Source organism: Pelodiscus sinensis, chromosome 8 (genome assembly GCF_052426305.1).
Source record: "Pelodiscus sinensis isolate ZL-2025 chromosome 8, ASM5242630v1, whole genome shotgun sequence".
NCBI lineage: Eukaryota > Metazoa > Chordata > Testudines > Trionychidae > Pelodiscus > Pelodiscus sinensis.
In genome coordinates this window covers 29,005,322-29,024,770 of record NC_143059.1, presented here as the reverse complement: position 1 = coordinate 29,024,770, position 19,449 = coordinate 29,005,322, and the positions used below count along the sequence as shown (strand labels likewise).

General features: G+C 50.1%; 1 protein-coding gene across 1 annotated transcript in view; it reads right to left on the bottom strand.

Annotated features, from left to right (window-relative positions):
• Positions 1-19,139, bottom strand: part of LOC102451819 (prosaposin) — a 52,717-nt gene extending 33,578 nt beyond the window's left edge. Inside the window, exon 1 of the mRNA XM_075934951.2 lies at positions 18,989-19,139. Coding sequence (XP_075791066.2) covers positions 18,989-19,118 — 130 coding nt within the window. The 5' untranslated portion in view covers positions 19,119-19,139. The remainder of the gene's footprint in view (positions 1-18,988) is intronic.
• Between the last annotated feature and the right edge of the window lie 310 nt (positions 19,140-19,449).

Sequence of the window (19,449 nt, the reverse complement as noted above, 5' to 3'; positions counted from 1 at the left end):
TTACAAATTGTGCACGTGGGGTGGCGCACTCACAGTCAGAGGGAGAACCGGAGTTTTCCCCTCAGGCGCCAAAGACGCCTCCTTTAGAGACACAACTTCCTCCCCCATACCAAGGCTCTCATGACCCACCAAACATTTACCCTGGCTTGACTACCCTGAGTTCAACCATACCCACAGCTCCCGACCTGATTGTACCGGAGGCCCTCCCTGTGACTGTAACCCGATTAAAAATGGATGGTCAGGGGAATACCTCTCAGGTAACTGAGACCCGCCCCCGAACCAAGGCGGAAATGAAGGAGTTCATCACAGATACTGCCCGACGTCCAGATGAGCCTCCTATAATCTGGGTAGGGAGATTAGCCTTGGAACAGGGGAGTGACTGGGTTGACCGGGAGGAAGCCTTAACGTTAACCCGTACCGGGAGTTGGTCGCGGGGCCTTATGGGGGGAGTATTGGCAGCGAATAATCATTGGCCTGTAACGGCCGCAGCTGCCGCGCACCTCCAAATACAAGGGGGATTTCGCGCAGTACAGATGCCACCTGATTGTGTGAATAACTCCACTACCCTTATGTACGCAATCGCTGGGAGTTCTATTCTGCTCTGGGATCCCACTGCACACCCCCTCAACTTAACTAACGTTCAGACGGTAGCACAAAACCCATTTCGTTTTGTTGATGATCCCACTCAGATTCCCATAGAAGATGCGGCTGTTACCCTAGCTGTGGACAACAGCCCTAATCTAGACACAGGGGCTCTTCTGTGGCTAAGGGGATACACAGGACAACCTATTGGCCGACTATACGACGCTGTAGAGAGGGTGAAGTGGGCAACACTAAAGGCCGCCCTACTTGCAACCCCCTCTACTCTGGTGAAAGGGTCCAAAATGGCGCCCAAACCCAAATACCCTGAGCGTTCGTTCATCGAGCGTAAGATTTTTGGATTTTTATTGGGTAAGGGACTCACCAAGGAAGCTATTAGGAAAATGAATAGTGATCAACAGAAAGACTTGGCTGTGAAATTGGGGTGGGAAGATCGCCCTATTCCCCCGCAGCCAAAAAACGGGGAGAGGCCGAGTGCCTAGCGGTCACTCGGCCCGATTTAAATGACCCTCGACCCTATCAAAACCTGACTACCGAAAACGAGACAATTATCCCCTTTTTGTTAGACACGGGGGCACAGGTATCCATCATCCCCCCCGATATGCCCCACACCACCACTGGAAAGATAGTCTTTGTACAGGGATTAAATAGCGTTGAAGCAACCTACGTTAGTCCATCACAATTGGCTTTCTCTTCGATCTTAATTAGCCCGCCTTGAGGGCGTTGTTTGTCCCCTTTTTGTTTTTCAGGTACCAACCCATTCGAGCCCCCCACCGGCTGTTTGACTTCCGGAGCCGACGAGAACCATCAAGATGAAAAAAATTTAAGTCTGCCACTGAATCTTTCGTTTGGGAATATGTTACCAAATGTCCCGCAATCTCGAAGCCCTCACTAATTTGACTGCTGAAGGGTTTCGACAAGTCGATTTGGCTCTTACTGTACTAGCTCATTATGCCGAAAAGAATCGTCTAATGATACAGGTTATATTGCAGAAGGACTTTTGTATGGCACTCGAGGACCTTGACCCCAGGTTTAAGGACCAATACTGTTTGCGTTTCAAGCCCGGGTGGAACAACGTTTCAGCCATCACCCAACAGCTGACCTCACTTGCAGTTCGGATTCACGAACAGCGGGAAGAATGGGACTGGTGGCAAACAAAACTTTCCTCTTGAGGACTGAGTACTTGGGCATCCACCATTAAGCAGTGGTTGATTGTATGTGCTCTTGTGTTACTAGCCTTTTTAGTGAGCATTGCTGTTGCAAAAGCTCTTATCCACAGAGTTGTTTCCACTTTCCCTGTTACTGTTGCTTACTTTTCCCTTTCTCCCCTTTCTGAAGACAGCAGCTCACCAGAACCTCAATTTACCCAATTGGCTTCTTGCTGATTACCCTTACGTGCGCTCTCACCTTAGGCAACCCCCTTACCGCTTGCTCCGGACAGCCACGGGGGCATGTCCAAGACAGAACATCAGAAATGGCTGCCCGTCGCAGGGAGCCATAGCCTGTAATACCTCTGAGGCTGGTATAGGGGGCTCTGTCTGTGAGGTGGAGTGTTTTCCATATAAGGGCATGTAAATTAATAATCTTCCCCTGCTCGCTCCACCCATTGCAGTAACAGATCAGCCAGTGGGCTGACTGGTGCTCAGGCCTGCTACTCCACCCACTGCAGCAAAAACCAACCTATGGGGTGATAAGTTCACAGGCAATAAAACAGGCAGGCAGCCCCTCTCTCACTGGGGATTCGCATTGAGTGAACGCCTGGCCTGATCACCCAGACGCCTTGCACCCCCCGCTCTTGAGTCTTACTGAGCGTACTCCGAGTTGGTCGACCCGAGTGGAGACAGTTTATGAGCGTGTGACCGGTACTTGTGTTCCTGCTGTCTCCAGAACTGGTATAACACCCCTTCCCCCCCACCATCATCCCTATCCTAATTGATTTTTTAGTTGTCCTTATTGCTTACCAAGTGACAGTGGCTAAAAAGTTACTAAGTTAGTTTATAAATAGTTGTGGTTTAGGTTTTTTACTGTTTCCTTGTATAAAGTTGTGTAAATAGTCAGCCCTATGGATAATACCAGTGTTAATTCAACTGTTCCTAACCCCTGGGCAGTTATTGGGAATTATTGTGATTTAGAAAAGCCTCAGGGAATTGTTTTGTGTTGTCTGGCAATCTGTTTAATTTTTATTCTGATGATTGTCTGGCGCCATCAAAATAAAATCAGTTTGTTCTTTTTGAAACCCCCAGTTGTGGTCTCATCCTTTCCGGCATCCCTTCGAACCTCGTGTATTACGGGGACTGACAGTCAGGAGGCCACATCCCCCACGATGTACTGTGGAATCTGCACATCAACTGCAAAGTCATGGCAGGGGAAGAATGCACCTGCCTTGAGCTTGCTGTAGAGGGTGCAAGTTATGAAAGACAGGCATTGTACACCCCGGCGGGCCACCCGACAAAAACATCAGTAAAATGTCCACAGTGGTCAATCAGGGCCTGCAGCACCATTGAAAAATATCCCTTGCGGTTGATATACTGAGCCACTCTGAGGTGCACATATCAGCAGGGTTCAACAAACTATAGAATCTACTCTCCCGTGGTGAGTAGATTTCAGTCATGTGCCCCGTTTATTGGTGGTGCAGGGCTGGTGAGCAGCTTTCACCGCCATTTGTCAAGCCCTGCATATCAGGATGTGAGTGCCATCTATGGCTCCATCACAATTCGGGAATCCCAGGCCAACAAATCTGGCCATGATCAGGTCCAGATCTTAGGTGGATGACCCTGCACCTGCAGAGGGAGACCAAAACACACAGAACAGAAAATGAAGGTGCCCATCCCCTCCCTCCCCACTGAATACCCCAGGAACTAGCCCCTATGAGCCCCCCCCCCCAGCAGCAGGGTTGTGAGGGCAGAATGGCACAACACCCCAGGGACAGGGCCTCACCCCTCAACCCTGCCCCATACCTCCAGCCTCCTCTTTCCCAACAGGCCCCCTTTTCCAGGACTCACCCCCCTCTCCCTCCCACCTTTGCACAGACTGCAGCCCAGGAGTGCCTTACCTCCATGAAGGCCCTGTTGGTGGTCTTCCCCATGCCAAATTGGTTGCCCACTGACTGGTAGCCGGGGGGGGAGGGGGGGAAGAAGGAGGAGAAGCTTCCAAACAGCGATTGCAACCTGCTTCTCCAGGGTGTTGTGTCGTTGGAGGGCAGGGGCAAGCCAGGCACACAGCTCCAAAAAGGTAGACTTCCGCATGCAGAAGTTTTGGAGCCACTGCTGGTCATCCCACCACTCCATGACCAGCCTGTACCTACCACCAGTCAGGACTGATGTTCAGCCTCCAAAAACACCTCTCAACTATGGGGTGCAGTTGCAAAGGTCTGGCTCCCACCCATAGGGAGAAGGGCTCAAGAATGAGCTCAGAGTCGAGCTTGAAGGGCCAGGAAGGCAGCCTGTACAAACTGCTGCAGTTTCTGCAGCATGGCCGTGTGGGGCCATCACATGGCCAGGAGCAGCTCTGGCTCCATGACAAAAAATGCTGTTGTGTCCAAAAAGCTGGGCAAAGCTGGCACTGCAAGAGCTTTGCTGTCCTTTGAAGAGCTAGGCAAGCACGCAGCAGAAGCAGAAAAATGGCTGTCCAGTGGGGTCCCTTTAAGCATGAGATCCCTTTAAGTGTCTCAGGTAGGCTTGAGCCAGTACAGGCAGTCCCCGGGATACGTACAAGATAAGAACAAACCTACAGTCCGTAAGTTGAATTTGTATGTAAGTCGGAACTGGTACATGTTGTAGGGGAACTCTAGCCAAACATTTCTCCAGAGCTCAGTTTTATTCTCCCACACCTCACTTCCCTCAGTCCTTTATTCTCAAGCTGAGGTGTCTGCTGACAAAAGCTGCTCCGTGTCTCATAAGAACGGCCATACTGGGTCAGACCAAAGGTCCATCTAGCCCAGTATCCTGTCTACCGACAGTGGCCAGCACCAGGTGCCCCAGAGATGTCTCCCTGGTCTGCTGGGGGGGGAGGGCGCTAGCTTTGCATCTCCCTGGTCTGCTGGGGGGAAAGCAGCTAGTGCGGGGTTGCCTCACCCTGTTTGTAAGTAGGGATCCGATGTAAGTCGGATCCATGTAACCTGGGGACTGCCTGTACTCAGAAGCAACTGATGACCTAATGCCTTAACTGAACTGATTTTGGGTGGATTTATATGCAAGATTAGCATCCAATAAGTGTGGATGCTATCTTCCAAAAGAGCATCTGCTGCTAAAGAGCATTGAAAAAGCTGATGCTCTTCCGAAAAGTTTTTCCAGAAGATCTCTTCTGGAAAAAACTTTTGGAAAGAAGCCTACAATCTTGACATGGCTCCTGAGCCTCAGGAGCCCTTTCCCCCTCCAGCTTTGGGGAGCCCACTGATGCTCAAAATTTACTAGGTTAGGCCCCCTGGAGACTCTGGTATGTGAGGTGAATATGGGAAAGCGTCTCTCCCCTCAGTTGGAGAGGGGTGGAGTGAGAGGTGGGGTTTCTCACTTATGTTTCCCTGCCAACTGATTTTTGGTGGGTCAGTGGCCCCTGACCCAAAAAAGGTTCCCCACCCCTGACCTATACCAAGGCTCAGTCAGACACTGAGGAACAGTCTCCCCTAGTCCTATGGAAGTACAACTTTGTTTCAGGATCCTTGGTTTAAAGGAGGCTCAGGCAGGAAAAACTCAGTTCAGGCAGAATTAAAGTGACAAAGGCAGCAGTCTACTGGCCTGTACAGCTGAAACAGTTGAGGTTATGAATTCAGAAGTTTTTTGAAAAGTGCTAGTATAGTAACAGGTGAATTTAAATGGATAGGGATGATGGCAGTGACTAAGGAGTGGGTGAAGTTAAGCCTATTGTGTTAGGTTAATGCAATCTTCTGTGAATAAAAGTCTTCACATTTAAGACCAAGCTTACTATATTTTAAGCTTAGAGCTATTAGAATTTTTAAACTATGTTGCAATGAGACTTTTAAAACCAAAAAAGGAGTCAGAGGGTTGCACTAGTTTCACATTGGTTTGGATTTGTTAAGCCTTGGATTTGTTAAGCCATCTTTTGTTCAATGAGGAGAGTTATGTTTAGAGAATTTTAGGCACAATTCAGATAGGCCATCAGAGCAGTTCCACAAACCTCTTTCGTGCAGAATGGTTAAGAGAGTCAGTTGAGTTGTTTGTTTGTGGCTACTACAACTTCTGGAAGAACAAAAGTTTAATTCAAATGCATGTTTATCAACATTTAGCTGCATGCTTATAATGCAAATTCCTGCTCCTTGGATCTATATTGGACACATTAATGAAACAGGAGCAGCCATGAACTGCTCTATTCACTAAAGCATGTAAATGATGAACATCCTTCCATTAGAAGTGGTGGGAATATGCTTCTCAAGTTACCGTGCTGAGAACACTATTAGAATGATGCATATTCTTTAACAGCCTCTTGTATTTTACATTGAGCAGGACCCAGTTGTAATAAGACCTTTAAAGGAACGCTGAATAATATGGTGCAAGTAAAAACAGGAGACTTGCAATATAAGATACACTAAGTCAGCAGTGTGATGCTGTGGCCAAAAAAAAAAAAGCAAACATGATTCTGGGATGCATTAACAGGTGTGTTGAGAGCAAGACATGAGAAGTCATTCTTCCACTCTATTCTGCGCTGGTTAAGCCTCAGTTGAAGTATTGTGTCCAGTTCTGGGCACTGGATTTCAAGAAAGATGGAGAAGTTGGAGAGGGTCCAGAGAAGAGCAACAAAAATGATTAAAGGTCTAGAGAACATGACCTATGAAGGAAGGCTGAAAGAATTGGGCTTGTTTAGTTTAGAAAAGAGAAGATTGAGGGGGGACATAATAGCAGTTTTCAGATATCTAAAAGGGTGTCATGAGGAAAGAGAAAACTTGTTCACCCTGGCCTCTGAGGATAGAGCCAGAAGCAGTGGGCTTAACTGCAGCAAGGGAGGTTTAGGTTGGACATTAGGAAAAAGTGCCTGTCAGGGAAGTCAAACACTGGAATAAATTGCCCAGGGAGGTTAAATATCTCCAGAGATGGAGATTCAACAAGAGTAGGTTAGATAAATGTCTATCAGAGATGGTCTAGACAGTACTGGGTCCTGCTGTGAGGGCAGGGGACTGGACTCTATGACCTCTCGAGGTCCCTTCCAATCCTAGTATTCTATTATTCTAAGTGGTATCCTATGCATTTGACAATACTACCTTTTTAGCAAGTTTCCTTGTTGCTTGGAAACACTCCAACACTTTAATAAAATTGTAAAACCACACAAATGAGCAGATAAAGTTAACTTTATCTTTAATGTAAGATACATTCAGCTCATCCCCTCCCCCCCTCAGGTTGCGTAAGTTATGAGTGGGCTGCAGTTTTTACCATTAGTCTGCATAGACACCAACACTGAGCCACTAGGTCAAAACAAATCATCCCCACATCTTTCAATCAGTAACTTTGAAAAAAAAAAAAAAGTGGGCTGTGTTAGGTATCTGCTCTTCACTCCCAGAACGCAGCAGGAGCAGGGTAATACAATGTAAGAGAGGCTATGATCAAGTGCCAGTGAAGTCAATAACAGCACTCAGGACTTTGACAGAAGAACACTCTATAGTCAGGTAACAAAAGGTGTCTCTAGAGTACAGGATTTTCTCAAAATGTGGCCTTTAAAAAAAAGCAAGCTTCCCCTGTGTCTAGACTGCTGCCATGTTCTCTTGAAAATAAATATCGAATGAAGGCAGCAGTTTTCAACCACGGAAAACTTTGTTTTATGAGGAAGAACGCCTTTTCAAGAGTCCTCCTTTGAAAAAAGTGTTATGTAATGTAAACTGTGCTTTTTCAAAAGAGAGCATCCATGCTGCCTGGGTGCTCTTTCAAAAAAGCAGCTTGTTTTTGTCAAAAGTACTGGTTGTAGTCTAGACCTCTTGAAAGAGGCTTTTTCTAAAGGACCTTTCTGAAGAGGCTTGCAGTCTAGACGTAGCCAAAGAGAATCCAACAAAGGTAGATGAATAAGATGTTCATTTTGGGAAGGTCAAGCAGATGGTCAAGGATAAAGACCAAAAAACAGGAAAGCACAAGATAGGAAGCTAGATTAATAAAATACTATAAACCAATCACTTAGTGACTACAACAATGGTTCCTTGTGAACGTATCAGTTTATTACAGCTCTACCAATCTCACTGTCTCAGCTATCAGCCTTTTAGTTGGCAGCAATGACTACCTCTCCCAGCCAAACTCAGTCCCCAACTCCATATTAAAGTCACTGTTGTAACACTCACCTTCACAAAAGTGTAACTCACTTCACAAAAGCACAGGCATTACATACATCTAAGTTAATTGAGGATTTTTTAACATCTCAGCAATATTTAACAAGCACAGATTTTATCTTTTATCTGTATTTTTAGGCAAATATGCTACAGTGTCTCTGAACCAGTTCATATTTTGAAATTGAACTGTTGTATTGGCATTATACATTATTTAAGAAATGGAGGGCAAACCTTAGTCTTGTTTAAGAGCCATCAGGCCATTGAACATCTGAACTCACTGTGCAGGAAGCAGGACTGTCCCAATTTAGATTTTACTGATCCTCACCCCCCCCCCCTTTTGCTACAAGTTGCGCCTCCCTGGTCCAGCACCCAATGAGGGAATTTACCGGGCTACCGCAAAGTCTCAGTGACCCTGCAAGGCAGATTGTTTAGATGTTCATTCTGTCTCACATTCACACCATCCCATGTAAAATCTAAAATGTTAGCCACTCATCAGCCATCGGCCTAGTCTTTCAACACTACTTCTGACTAAGAGCTAAAACTAGCTGTGAGCTACAGTTCCTCCTTTGTGCTTTTGTTTCTACAGCTACCAGTTTCAGGATTTGCCTAGTTTATTGATAAGCAGGGCTCAACAAACAATACAATCTACTTGCCCATGGAGAGTAGATTTCAGCCGCGTGCCCCATTCATTCGGGGCATGCACATTTGTGGCTCTTGTGCATGTGCAGTACGGGGCTGGCAAGTGGTTTTTGCCGCAGTTTGTCAAGCCCTGTTGATAAGTAATTAAGGAATTCATCTGCAAACATCCGGAAGATATACTCCTGCCCCTTTCCTTCTTCCCACAAATGAATTCACCTGTACCATTTGATAGTTTCATGTATTACATGATAATCTAGAGAAAGTACAAAAATCTCTAGACCAGGGTGAGGAACCACAAGCCCAGGGGCTGTATGTAGCCCCCTGGCTTTCCTGGATCCAGCCCCTGAAGCTCAGGGCTCCCCCCCAGTATTGGGGAGGCGGTGATGGTGCTCCAGCCACCTGTGGGGCTGGAGCACACAAAGTCTACTAGCCTGGGCTCCCCAAAGCTCTGCTGCATGAGGAGAATGTGGGGAGTGTTTCTCCTTCTCAGTTGGAGGCCACGTGAGATAGGGTGTGTTTTGGGGTTTTTTTTTTGCTTCTCACTTGCGTGTGGCTCCTGACTGTTTTCTCGGTGGGTCAACAGACCACAACCCAAAGAAGGTTCTCCACCCCTGTTCTAGACAGTTAAAGCTTGGTCACATTACCTGCCATTTTATCTTGAGTAAAAGTCTTTAACAAGCAAAGCAACATACTTGTTACACCTCCCCTCAAAGCTCAGTTCTTCAGGACTGGTCCTCACACAAAGCACTTCAGATGCACTAGCATAACTATGCCACTGTAGCAGTAGCTACATTGACATAGTATCTTCATTAACCTCAAATAGAAAAAACCTTGGACTCACTGGTTAATCCTAACAGTTACCATGCAGCCCCCAGCCAGGGGCAAGAGGCAAGAGCCAGCACAAGTGGGAAGCCAAAGGCAGCAGCAGGGGAGCAGGAAGTGGGCAAGTGCTGGTGCATGTGGGGAGCAGTCTTAAGGTGCCACAGATCCACCTTCCCCTCCCCACTCCATCCCTTCTGTCTACTACACCAAAGATTAGGTCAGTAAAACTATGTTGCTCGGGAGGGGTGTTTTTCCACATACAGGAGTGATTCAACTATACCAGTATAAAAGTCTGTAATGTAGAGATTTGGCCTCAGTCTCATGATTCTTCAGTTATAGGTCTGCTTCACTCCATTTGCAGTATGGTATGCTACCAACTGATGCCTATCAAATGCATACAAAAAACCCAGCAGAAAGGGGCAGGTCAAGGATTGAGGAAGAAAAGCAGCAGCCGTCAGAATTACATGACAAAAGATTATTAGTGGGGCACCCAATTTAACAAGTTGTTTTTAAAATATCTATCGAGTAGACTGCCTTTATAGGGGGGAAAAAAAAGCAGGTCTTAAAATGTCTGTTGCCAATTATAGTGTGTATTCCATCAGCCACATTAAAAATGAGTTGCCAAACAATTTTGAGACAGACAACCAAAGCTTGACTTTAAGACTAGCTCATGAAGTAAAACTATGCTACATTTGCAATACTAAGGAAACTGACTGGAATCATATAGATTTTGCCATGGAGAAATCAGTGGGTGATCACAGCAAGATTCACGTGAGCAAGCTCAGAGCATTGAATGGTGTCGAACAGCACTCAGAACCAACAGACCTAACAAAAAGTCCTCTGTTTTGCTCAATAGTTTCAAACAAGGGTAGCAGGAACCAGGCAGAGTGCACTCCCCCCACGCCAGCAATAAGAGTATGGGAGGCTAGCTCAGAGGCAAGGGGACCCAGCACTGTCTGCGCACACACACACCACCCACCCCATATGCACATATATGAGCAGAACCAAGGAGGGGCTGGAGTAACCACTCACCGCAGAGCTCGACATCAGGCCAACTGCTAGGGAACATGTTGAAACAGCTCTCCTTTCCCTACCTTCTAGTCACTGTAATCAGTCATTCAACCCAGGAGAAGGGCAGGAGCATACAAGATCTATGGGAAGACATGTCACCAGAATCTGGGCCTGGAACACAAGGTACCAAGTGGCAGCAATAGGAATGGACTACCCCTTCCCAGCTTGGAGCAGCCACCTTACCACTCCTCCACCTCCTTGCACTCACAGCAAACATGCACAACAAGACTAATCCAGCCTCACTGTCACAGTTTAGGTAAACAGTGTGCATCAAGTCTGAAACTTGGGAGAAGAACAAATCAGGTCTTCAAAAAAATTACAAGGCATTAGCAGACCTGCATTTTTTTTCCACTGCTAAAATGCAAAAATAGCTTAGATGATTAACTGAAGACCTAAGACAGTTAAAATAAGAATTAATGTTTTTAAAACAAAGTGATGGCCAAGCCACTGGATTGAAGATTGCCCTTCAGTGTTTCTTCATCCACTCCAAGATGTCTCAGTTTTCCCCAGGTATTTCTCAGAACAGATAAATTTTACAAAAAAAGGCTGTGTCATCCAGGACTAGCCAGCTATAAACTGTCTTTGCTACAGGTTGAACTGAAAAGTCTCAGGAGCACCAGTCTAAGGATGTTAAAGACTAGTCAACTATGGGATGGGCTGACTAGTCAATAAGTACTTCCGCATTCCTCCTTTGGAATGACCAAGGGCCCCATCAGGGGTTCTTGTACAGTTCAGAGGACTGCGGAATTCTACCTACAGCCAGCAGGAAGTCCCACTGACTCTGGGCTGCAAGCAGGTGCCTTCTTTGAAATGCACAATTGTCCTCAGCGGGGGGGCTCTTGTGCATTTCAAAACCATGGAGCTCTGGATCAGCAGGGGACTCCCCAGCTGACCCTGGGAAATGCCACAGGGGCCAGCAGGAAGTCCCGCTGACTCCAGGCTGTACGCAGAGTTCTGCATTCCTCCTTTGACAGGTACAAGAGCCCCAGCGGGGCTTTCAAAAGAGGAATGTGGATGTGCCCATTGTCTAGTCCAGTGTTTCCCAATTGGTGCTCCGTGGAATACTGGGGTTCCGCAGAGCACAACGAGGGGTTCCGCGAGGAGCCGGCGCTCCCCCGCCCCCTCTGAAAAAAAGAGAGACGGCCAGCAGAGGCATGGGCAGCAAGTTGTGTGCATGTGACGGGCCAAGAGCAGCCTGCACTGAGGAGCCCGAAGGGGGACAGGGAGAGGCGGGGTCCTCTGCTGCGACACCCAGCTGGGGGGAGCCGTCACGCGGCAGAGCCGAGCTGCAGCCAGCCCATCAGGCAGCGCATGTCTGCTGAGGGCGGGGCAGGGTGTGGCGGAAGCACGTCACCTCCGGCAGGCCATTCAAAAGGGGCCCGCCAGCAAGGAAGGCGGGGAACAGTCGTGGAGGCCGGCTCCTGAAGAGCGGGGGGCTCGGGAGGGGACAGTGCCACCTCCAGGAGCGGGGGGCTCGGGAGGGGACAGTGCCACTTCCAGGAAGCCCGGAGCTGCTGACGGGGACTCCCGGAGCCGGGAGTTTGAAGATACCTGCAGCCGCGGGCTGCCGCCAGACCTGGACCCTATGACAGAGAACAGACTCCTCCGTGCCGAACCGGTAGGCCACAGGGACCCCACGGGCAGGGCAACGGAGTCCGTAGGGGGGGAGGAAGCAGCCCAGGGCAGGGCCCTTTCGGCGCCCGTGTGGGGAAGCGTTTCGGGAAGGCATCCCACATCCACCGCACAGGGAGCAAGCAGACCTCTGTGCTTAGGGCCCTGGGCTGGGACCCGGTGGAGAGCGTGGGCCCGGGTCCCCCTCCTCCCTCCCTGCCATCGTCAGGGGTGAAAGTTGCTCCAACGCCGGCGAGGGGGAACCTCCAACGGAGACCGTGGGGAGAAGCCCCGCAGAAGGAGACAGGTGACCCCTGGGTTCGCAGATCCCCCAGACTCGGCCAAGCGGGGTGATCAAGCCCAAAGACGCCAATACCGACTGAACTCCGGGACCAACAGATGAGGGCCGTCGACGGTGTTCGCTGAACCCCCCTCCTGGGCAGGAGGGGGTGATCGCACCCCCGATGTGGTCACAGTGGGCTTGTGGTGCCCATGCTCCTGCAATATTTGGAGCTGGACCCGGTCCCGACCTCCCCCCACTCCCGCGTCCTCCCAGCCTGGCCCCAGAGCGTCTCTCCCCCGTCCCTGGACCTGTACCTGCCGTGCGCAACCTTCCCTGAGCTCCCCCTCACTGGCTGCTGCTGCCTTGTGTTGCAGGCTCAAACCAGTGGGTGGAGAGATGCCTGGACATGACAGAACGTCACAGCCCGGGATTTTAAACTTGCTGGGCGCTGTGTTGCACCGCATGGCTGAGTTGTGGGTTCGGAGTCCGGAGACAGAGCACAGACTCCGGCCCCACAAAGTGGAAGGCAGAAGGTACGGGAGGGGGAGGGGCTTGTGCAGACCAAAAGGGAAGGGCTGGGAGAGGAAGGTGCTTGTGCCGAGGCAGAGGGGAAGGCACCAAAGGGACAGGGCTGGAGGAGAGACAAATAGCAGGGGGCCAAGCGCAGACAATGAGGAAAAGGGCAGGAGGAGAGGTGTCAGTGGGAGGGGGAGAGGGTAAGGGCATTGGGGGCTAGAGGGGTGAGGGGAAGTGCTGGGAGAAGACTTCAAAGAAGGGGTGGGCATGAGGAAGGTGGGGATGGAGCAAGTCATGTGAGAGGGCACAGGGGCATGAGAGGAATGGGGGCAGAGGGTGGTGAGGGGTGGGCATCAGGGAAAAATGGAGCAAGGGGGCAGGGGAAGTGAGGGAAGAGGGAGGCACCAGGAGGGTGCAGGGGTAAGAGAAGGTGCAGGTGCCAGGGGATTCTGGGCAGACACCTGCTCAGTGGAGGGACCACCATCAGAGGAGACACGCGGGGCAGGTTTGTAGAGGGAGATGTTAGAAGAGGGGATGAGGAGGGGTAGCTCACATGATCAGAGTGGGGCTACTGGAGAAGTGGGCACAGGGAGGAGAGAAGGGCTGGTGGAGGGGGCAGGTTGCAGGAGGGCTGAGGACAGTGAGAAGAGCAGGAGTCAGGACAGCAGAGGAGGGTGAGGAGTCAGGGGGCAGCAGAGGGAAAGGTAGAGGTTTAAAAATATTAATAACCTGGGTGGCACATCCAAACAATCCACATGAACTCAATACTGGTGCACAACAATTCATTTTGCTCATGTGAGGAAACTCTTAGGCTATGTCTACACTGGTTGTTTCTTGTACAAGAACACATCCACTCTTCCATGTACGAGCTGTGCTTTTGCACAAGAGCATCTATGGCAGTGTGGACACTCTTGCCCAAGAAAGTGCCAATAGCCATTTTAGCCATAGGGCTTTCTTGCTCAAGAAATTCATGTTGCCTGTCTACACTGGCCTCTTGCACAAGAATAGTTGCTCAAAAGGGCTTATCCCTGAGTGGGAGTACTGTAGTTCTTGCGGAAGAAGCCCTGATTTCATACATGAGAACGTTAGTGTACTTGCGCAAGAACACACGGCCAGTGTAGACAGGCAGCAAATATTTGCTCAAGAGCGGCCGCTTTGGCGCAAGATCCTGCCAGTGTAGACACAGCCAAGGGGAGGGAGGAAGGCAGAGGCAGGGAATCAGCACTGGCTCAGCATGTCTACGTGGTTTGGGGGAAGGTGCAGAGAAATTGAGCTCAGCTGGGTTGCAGAGTGGGGAGGTCTGGGGGGCTGTGGGGTGGGGTGTGTGTGTGTGTGTGGAGCTCAGAGCTCGGTTTGACTGCAGGCGGAGGGAGGTGCCGGGAACTGGGGCTAGACTCAAGGGGAGGGAGGGACAGGGAATGGCTCTTGGCTCAGCAGTTTTGTGGGGCTTGGAGGAGGTGCAGGGAAACGGGTCTCAGCTGTGCTGTGAGAGAGGCATGCAGGAAACCAGTGCAGGGCTCAGCTGGGCTGGGGTGGATGGGGGAGGGCATACAGAACAGACGGGCAGCTCAGCTGGGCTGTGAGGGGCTGCAGGGAACTGGTGCTGCACTCCCTTGGATTGTGAGGGATGGTTTTGGGGGGAAGTGCAGGGAACCAGCAGGGGTGGGCAGCTTAGTTCGGTTGCAGGGGATAGAAGCGCAAAGAAGCCTAGTGGGGAAGGGAGGGTGGGACCAGGAGCCCTGAAATGACCTCCCCTGGTCCAAAAATTCCTCATCTGGGACCAGTCAGGTCTAGAGGGTGCCAGATCACAAATCTGTATCCTGAGCCCATCATACTCACAGCCTCCTTGCCCTGAGTCCCTCACATATCCAGCCCAAACTCCTGCACCCTCACATCCACAAGCCCTGGCTTGCTCAGCACCCCAAGCTTCCACTTGAACCCAACACTCCCCAGCCTAGAGTCCCCTCCCTGAGTCAACAGCCCCTTCTCCTGCATCCAAATTCCCTCCTAGAGCTTGTACTTCTCACCCCTTCCCACACCCAAATCCCTCATTCCCACCCCATACCTCACTCTCACTAGGTTGAGACAGGTATAAGGGCTGGGTATAGCAAGTGATGGAGAGGAGGGGAACAGAGTGGATGAGGCCTCACAGAAGGGAGATGGGGGGGGTCTTGGGGAAGGAATGTGAATTTCATGAATTGGTGGGTCCCTCACCCCCCTTTTTTGCGCTTGACAAACCTAGGGGTTCCTTGAAATTTTGAAAAGCTGAAAAGGGTTCCTCAGCCAAATAAAATTGGGAAACACTGGTCTAGTCGATAGAAATGCCATCAGCTAGTGAATTAACTGCATCTAAAGAACAATTCATAACTGAGGGGACAACTACATAGCAAGACTTCAAAAATAGCCAGCATTATTTCAAAATAACTTAAGTCCATGTCTACACAGCAGTCAGTTATTTTGAAATAATGTCGAAATACGGTCAGGCTGGAGGACTTATTCCAGCTCCTGTAACCCTCATTATATGAGGAGTGAGGAGGTAGAGTGCTCTATTTTGAAATAAGCATTGTGTAGATGCTCGCAATTTCAAAATAAGCTACACAAATTGAGCCAAGTCCTGCTGCATAGATGCACCCCGAGTTAAAACCTCCTTTCTAGTCAAGGGTAGAGATGTTTAGCATATAGCCATTTACAGGGCTTGACAAATGGCAGTGAAAGCTGCTCGCCAGCTCCGCACAGCGCATGCACAAGAGCTGCATTGCGCATGCGGGCACTGCTGGTAAACAGGGCACATGGCTGAAATCTATTCGCCACAGGTGAGTAGATTCTATAGTTTGTCGAGCCCTGGCCATTTATACAATGAACACTCATTGATTCCCTGCCTCCTTGCAAAGCGGTGGAGGGTTTGCCGCTCACTGTGCTGTTCCCCACTGACCCCCCCCACCCGATGCCTTGCCCCCTCACCTCTGCCCCCACTTGCGGGCAGGCAGCTTCATGGCACTTCTCCTGTCTCCCTGCAAAGTGGTGGAGGGTTCGCTGCTCGCCGTGCTGTTTACCAGCGCCCCCCCTTGCTGGACGCAGTGCGGGTCCCAGCAGATTGTCACGGGGCATACTCCCAACCTAATCCACCTCCCCTTCCCCAGAGCCAAACACCTCCCCATCCTGCTGTAACCCAGTCCCCTTTCTCCCCCAACCTTATGTCCTGGTCCCAACAGACACCACCACTTGAAACGCAACCCCCACTTCTTCCATTATTTTCAATGGGAAAGTTGACTCCACATAACATGTTCTCATGTAATACGATCATTTTCTGAAACATATCTATAGTGTTAAATGAGGAAGTACTGTATTCTCAACTATATGCATTTCCTCTCCACCCTTTGCTGCCTCTCAGAGAGCAAGGCAGGGAGGGGCCCTAGCTTAAAAGCCATTAGATCTACCTGCCACCCCCACCCCCCATGTCTCTAATAGGTGAGGGGGGGTAGGCTGGCATCAATACATGAGGGGAGCCAGCTTTCAAGCCAACTCCTCCCCCCCCCCCACACACACACACATCCACTCCCGTGGACCCACCTACTCCCCACCTTTGTAGGCAGGGGCAAGAGGCAGGCAGGAGCCAATGCTGGGGGGGGGCTAGCTTAACTGGTTCCCCCCAGCACCACTGCCAAGGGAGCGGAGGGGGAGGAGGGAGGAAGACAGGAGAGGCTGCCAGCAGGCCCAAGCTCCATGTGGACAGAGGATGCTCTATGGCAGCAGCTCCTGTCTCTGGGGGTCCAAGCTCCCCATGAACAAAGACTGCTCCACATCCCACAGAGCAGCCCGTGTCCATGCCCAGGCTGGGCCTGCCATGGACAAAGGCTGCTCTGCTGCAGCAGCAGCTTCTGGCCATGGGGAGCTCAGACCCCTCTCCCCATAGACAGAGGCCACTGCAAATCCACACTGCTGCCTCTGTATTAGGGTGTAGACCTGCACAGGAAGCTGTTTTTTAAACTGATAGACAGGCAGCAGCAGGGAATGGCAAGGGCTCCCTGGAAGTGGGGCCAACAGTGCACTGGCCCAACCCTCAGGGACTACCACATAACTGCTTAGTCATGTAACTGCATGGAATCTTTTCAACTGCACAATATCCAACACCCCTACTCTGTATCAGAAGCAAGTGGCAGAAAAGTTGGGCCAGCTCCCCATGAGCACCAGCTCTCCCATGCCCTGCTACATGTAAATGTGTAACTGCTTAAAAAAAGTCAGCAGTTGTGTTTACCCAAATACACTTTACCACCACTTTTACAGCCCTAGTCAAAGGTTAAAAATACATGTGCTCATGTATAAGTGAGATGGTTTGGGGGCAGGGTGCCGTTAGAGGACACCATCAGTTTTCTGCAGGCTATAGTTTAAAAGTGTTTTAGCCATTGATTGCAAAAACACTTTCAGGTCAGAGCAATACTGTACTGCCTCTCTAGTCAGGCTAGGTGCAACTGATATGTTTGCTGCTGTTCAGAACTTTCCCAAGCTACAAAGTGAAAATTGGCAATACTTGATGAATTTTCATCTCTACTATTCATAAGCTTATGGACAGTTATGAAACTGAAATACACATTTCATTTTCACTTTACCAACAATAGGTAAATATGAACAAATGCAGAGACCAGCATCAGACCTAGTCATTCAGGGGAAAGAGCACTCTAACACAGAGAAGCAATTAAGGGTAGAATAGAAACACCTCCTCCTCCACCACCAAGAGGCTGACATGAGGATAGAGTAATGACACTGCCATTAGCAGGAGTCTGAGTTGACATGGGGCAGAACAGAGAAGGGTTCAGTTGGTAGGATTTCCAAAACTCCAAGTATATCTGCCTACAACCAGCAGCATGAGAGGAGACAACTTCCTACTACAAATCTCAACCTAAACCCATTTTTCAGTAATTGGTGTGAAGGCTGGCTTCTCATCTGCACTTTGTTCCCAAAAGTGCTCTCCAATTTAGTTTGTTCTGAATTCGGTGTCAGGTCAATTTTTCAAGACCTGGGTTTTTCTTTTTTGATAGATTCAAGATAGGCCCTTCATAATTCATATGAAACACTACTCCTCAAGAAACCCTTCAAATTTGTTTTAGTTTATTCCTTTTTTCATTATTCTGCCAACTTCCCTAATATTCTGTTCTATTAAGAACATAGACTATTCAGGACACAAAATGTTTATTTACTGCTGTAAAATACTCAAACACACCAGAGCACAAAAGCACAGAGTATCAAGCTAAATTGCATAACGGTGTGTATTGCAGTGTCATTAGTACAGTAATATTAAGGCTCTAGGCAAGAATTATTTTCTTCCAACTCTCCACCCACAACATGTTCTTGGATGCTTTTTCCTATTCCTCAGGCTTTGGCAGCCAGCAGTTTTACAATGCTGTGTTATTCATAGAACCAGTCAGCATTGTCTTTTGAAGAATGTGCCTGTAAACTTGATACCAACATTTGGTAGACTAATTTTATGTTAAAAGGTTCTTTAATTTTAGTCCTTGCTAGTGGAGAGGCATTTAGTCTAAGATGTTAGGATCATTTGGCAGGTTTATTTTACTAGAGAAGCACTGAAGGTCATATAAAATATTGACTATTAAAATCAGTACCGTGTAAGTGTTCAGCCAACATCTGAAACAGCCAAGTAAGAACAGGCCAAACCTATGGCCCTGGCTATGTATTGACTATAAGGAGTGGAGTGAAGAGAACATGAGCAAGGATATTACAGGAGTTACCGCTATTGTCTTCAGACAGACCAGCCACCTAGTACCGACCCAGCGCCCGAAGGCTGCTGCGCTGAGGCCAGTGCCCACGCAGGGAGATGGCCGAGGAGGACACTGTGCCGGCGGGGGCAGGGGAACAGGAGACTAACTGAGCCTACGGTCAGTAGGTGCCGCTTCGCTTCCCGCTCCGGCCGCTACATGGCCACGGCCCAGGCTTGACAAAGCTCCGAGGACACGGTCCCCGCGTAGCGCCCACTGCACCGGTGCGGGAGACACGCAGGCTCCGGCCTCGACCCCCCAGCCCGGAGACCAGCCCAGCGCTCCTGACGCCAGGCTAGGCCGGGCGGCTCCGCTCTGCCCCGTCGCACGTACCGGCCTAGCCTCCAGGGGCGAGCCCAGCCCGCGCACCAAGACAGGCGGGGGCGCCGCGGCCCAGCACCCGACCCCGCTTACCGGCAGCCAACAGACACGAGAGAAGCAGCAGCTGCATAACGGCCTCTCCAGAACTCCACCGTCTGCAATGCGGAGCCGTATCAGCTGATCCCAGCCTATATACGGCCAGCCCAAGCCCCCCACTGCGCATGCTCTGCCCACCCTGCTGGGGTTTCCCCACCGCCACTGCGCATGCGCCCATCACTCCACCGTTGACCCCCCCCTCCCACCCATATTGTCCCCAGCGGCTTCAGTACCGCGCATGCGCCTTTTCTCCTGGTCTCCTGACGCTGACTCAGATCGGGCGACGAGGGATCAGGGAGATGGCGCGTGCGCAGCAAGGAGTAATTGGGGGGAGGGGGGATTGTAGGAGGGGGCACGCTCGGACACCACGTGACGGGCCAGCCGAGGGGTGCTCGGTTCAGCTAGTTATCCCGGTGTGGGGACGTGCCCGGCCTCCCTCCGCTTGTAGGTGGGCACGG